The sequence below is a fragment of the Gracilinanus agilis genome, unplaced genomic scaffold, assembly GCF_016433145.1.
Source record: "Gracilinanus agilis isolate LMUSP501 unplaced genomic scaffold, AgileGrace unplaced_scaffold1047, whole genome shotgun sequence".
In the NCBI taxonomy this organism is placed as follows: domain Eukaryota; kingdom Metazoa; phylum Chordata; class Mammalia; order Didelphimorphia; family Didelphidae; genus Gracilinanus; species Gracilinanus agilis.
The window spans coordinates 1-3,428 of NW_025340778.1; the positions used below are offsets into that span (position 1 = coordinate 1).

General features: G+C 57.3%; 1 protein-coding gene across 1 annotated transcript; it reads right to left on the bottom strand.

Annotated features, from left to right (window-relative positions):
• Positions 1-1,375: 1,375 nt before the first annotated feature.
• On the bottom strand, positions 1,376-3,347 carry LOC123253923 (FYVE, RhoGEF and PH domain-containing protein 1-like; the record flags this gene model as incomplete). The annotated part of the gene is made up of 5 exons (XM_044683012.1): positions 1,376-1,794; positions 2,223-2,366; positions 2,463-2,624; positions 2,861-2,986; positions 3,230-3,347. Coding segments are annotated over 5 exons (832 nt in total), but the record flags the coding sequence as incomplete, so codon positions are not given.
• Positions 3,348-3,428: the final 81 nt, after the last annotated feature.

Consider the following 3,428-nt stretch of genomic DNA (forward strand, 5'->3'; position numbering starts at 1 on the left):
AGCCAGGGGTTTCCTTTTGCGGGTAGGCCTCGTTCTGAGTCGGAAGAGCTTGAAGGTGTGCCCAGTGGAAGCTGCTTCAGGGTAGGGCCTCTAGTCCCGGTTGTCCCTCACGCATAGCAGGCACTTAAAATAAATGCTTGTGGGATTGAAATGAACTGAGCTGGAAGTGATTTGGGGGAGGGTTTTCAATGTGTCTCCAGCACTAGGCACACAGTTGGCACTTAAGAAATGCCTTCTGGCCTGTTTAGAAACTGCCCTTCCAGCTTTGGGAGCCCTCTAAGAGGGAAGCAAGGTCGCCGCCCGCCCGCCCGGCAGGCAGCAGCAGGTGCATTCTTTTTGTGAGTGACTGGCTCTGAGGTAGCTTCTCCCGTGGGTGCTCTCTCCTGTGACCCCCCCCACCCATTGCTTCCCCCTCCGTCTGCCTTTCTTCCTCAGGAGGCTCAATTTTTGCTTTGGGATTCTAGGTTGTTGGCCTTGGGCAGACAGAGGAACACACAGTAATCAGGGGCCTTGGAACTGCAACCAAAACTGTATTTTTTCCATTCAAACAAAACATCAAACCACATCTCCTGCTCGCTAGTCCCCCAGAGCCCTGCTGTTGTCACGTGGCCCAGTGGTCCTGCCACTTGGGGGAAAGAGGAGGTGCGAAACTGCCTTCCAGTCTCGGCTGCATGCGAAGAGAGGGAAGGGTTGTCCGAGTTAGGGCTTCCTGCCACTTCCTTTTAGTGAGAGAGGAAAGGGGTTTGCGAATCCTAGGACTCCGATCACTCGGAAGAGATTTTAGAGACCGGCTGGTCTGGCCGACCCCATCCTTCCGCAGGTGAAGGAGGCTCAGAGAAGAGGGGCCTGGGACCGTAGGTTACGAGGGCAGGGCAGGACCTCAGAAACCGTCTGGCCTCCACACCCTCGTAGGGGAGAAACTGAGGACCCGAAATGGAAGGGCATAGCAAGTGGCAAATCTGGGGCTAGTAATGGGCTGGTCAGGGGGAATCCAGTTGACTCCAAAATGCACTTTTTCAAGATCTGGAGCCGAGAAGCCATTTCCTTCTCCCCAACTTGGCAAGACTGAGGTCCAGAGAGGGGAAACAGGACCTTGGATCATAAAGAGTGAAAAAGCCAGAGAACAGTTTGGACATGAGCCATTTGAAAGAAAAGAAGAAGCAGCCCAGAGACATGGACTTAGCACCACATGTCAGTGTCGGAAGGGACCTCGGAGGCTCGGCCAACTCGCCCATTTTGCCAATGGTGGAACAGAAGCCCCCGGGGCCTGCACAGCTGAGGTCTCTTACCAAGGGCTTCTTTTCTTCATAGTCTGTCTCCACCCCAAATGAAAGACAAACATGAGGTTGGAAATGACAGAAACAAGCCCCTCATGTTTGGCTAAGATGTTTTAAGAGCAAACCCCATAACAGGATCTGGAGTTCAAGTAACAAGTGGCAAACGGCTTGCCAGAGGCTGGTATTTGGCTTTGAGGTCCCTGCCTGGAAGTGCGGAAGCTGATGAAAGGGATCCCTAGGTCTTGGCGGCACTCTCCGGGCCTGGGCTTCCTGCTGCTGCTTCGTCCTCTTCTCCAGCTTCGAGGATGGAGGGACCTGCCCGGAGTTCATCCCCTCGCCCGGCTCGGGCCAAAACATCCATCCACCGCCTCTGAAGCTCCTCGGACTCTGGGCTGAAGTACCAGGCCAGGTGGCTCTGGCTGATCTTGAAGACGTGGCGCCTCTCTTTGTGCTCATTGGCCTCTGGGGCCCCCACCTCAAAGCCAATAAGGGGCAGGCTTCGTTGGGCCTTGACATCCTGGGCAGGGCAGACCAGATGAGTGAGTATGACTTCAGAGGAACCCCTCTGTCCCTCCCTAAAGATTCCTCCTGGCACTAGCAAAACTGCGTCTTCCCATCTGGCTCTAACAGTTCCTTGTGTCTTGGTTCTAGCCTGCCTCCTTATCCCAGCTCTCCTGGGGAAGCATTCCTAGACCAGTTTGGCCTATATTAGCCCTGTGTGTGTTCTTCCTCCATCCCCTTAAGTCTGACGGGAGGGAGCAAAGATGAGGAAGAGAGCAGCAATGAGGCACAAAGGATAAAGAGGAAGGGGGGGGGACTAAGGCACCCCGGGAGAGAAGGGCTTTGACCCTCCATGCCAGAAAGAGGAGCAAAGGCAGTCCCCTGCCCCATGCCTAGCCAGGAGAGGAGGAGAAGGGAGTAGCGGATGTGGCGAGGCCCTCTCACCTGAGGGGCTCCGTAGATGTAGAGGACGAGGGGCTCGCTCTCAGGGACCACAAACCAGGCCTTGTGCCAGCCCTTGGCACCTTTCTCCATGTAGTGCATGAAGCTGCAAACGAGGCTGTTCTCTGCAGCCACTGATGCCTGTTTCTGGAAGGGTTAGGGTTAGGGGTCGGGGTCGGGGTCAGAACCTGGGAGCCTGCGTAAGCTCATTCCCTTCCTTGGGGCCCAGGGCCCGAAGCTCACCTCTAGGATAGAGCGTCTCCTCTGGGGTGTGTTCTGCCCGGGGGTTGGGCTGGGCCCCTGGGCCCCACGCAGGGCGGTGTAGCAGTCTAGGCACACTCGATTGGAGCGGTTATTGTCGTAGACCAATCGGGCCCGGAACTCTGAGCACTTGCCGCACACAACCTGCGAGCCAGGCCGGGAAAGACCAGTGGTCAGGACCCCCTGCCCTACCAAGGGGAAGCCACCCTAGAGGGAAAGGCCACGAGAAGGGAGGAGAGGGAAACCGAAAAAGTGAGAGATGGCAACTAAAAGGGGGTGGGGCGGGGAGGTGCAGAGAGGGGTCACAGAGGACCGCCATCCGGCCCCCCTGGTCTTCCGGAGGCCCATCTTCACAAACGTTTTCCCCGGCCCAGACTCACGTGGCCACAGGCTTTACAGTGGTGCCTCCGCTTGGTGATTGGGTTGAAGGGCTCCTGGCAGCACATGCACATCGTCACCTCCTTCTCTCGGATGGGCGTCGGGGCGCGCTTCCCGAGGTCCACGTTCTGGGGGGGGGGGAACCCCAGCTTCCAGTGAGGCTCCCTAGGTTGCCACCCTCCCTGCACTGTTGTCCCAGCCTCTTCCTTGCTCTCCTCCGGCTTCTCACCAAATACAGCTGAAAGTTCTGAGCCTAGCATTCAAGTCTTTCCCGAGTCTGATTCCTTCACAGGAACTTGGTTCCTGTAAAACTGAGCCCAAACGGGGCATGCCACCCCCTTATTACCCATCTCCCGGGCTGCCCTCCCTACCGGCGAGCTGGGGGGCGTCTCCTCTTCCTCTCGGTGGGCCGAGTTAAACAGCCTGAAGGTCTCCAGTGTGCGCTCGTGCTTCAGGAGGGTGGCGTGGATGGCCTGAGGAGGGAGGGATCTGACCACATGGATGTGGAAGGAGACTTCTTCCTCACGAATCTGGGGCCTACTGAGGGGCCGATCCCTGCCCCAGTCTGCG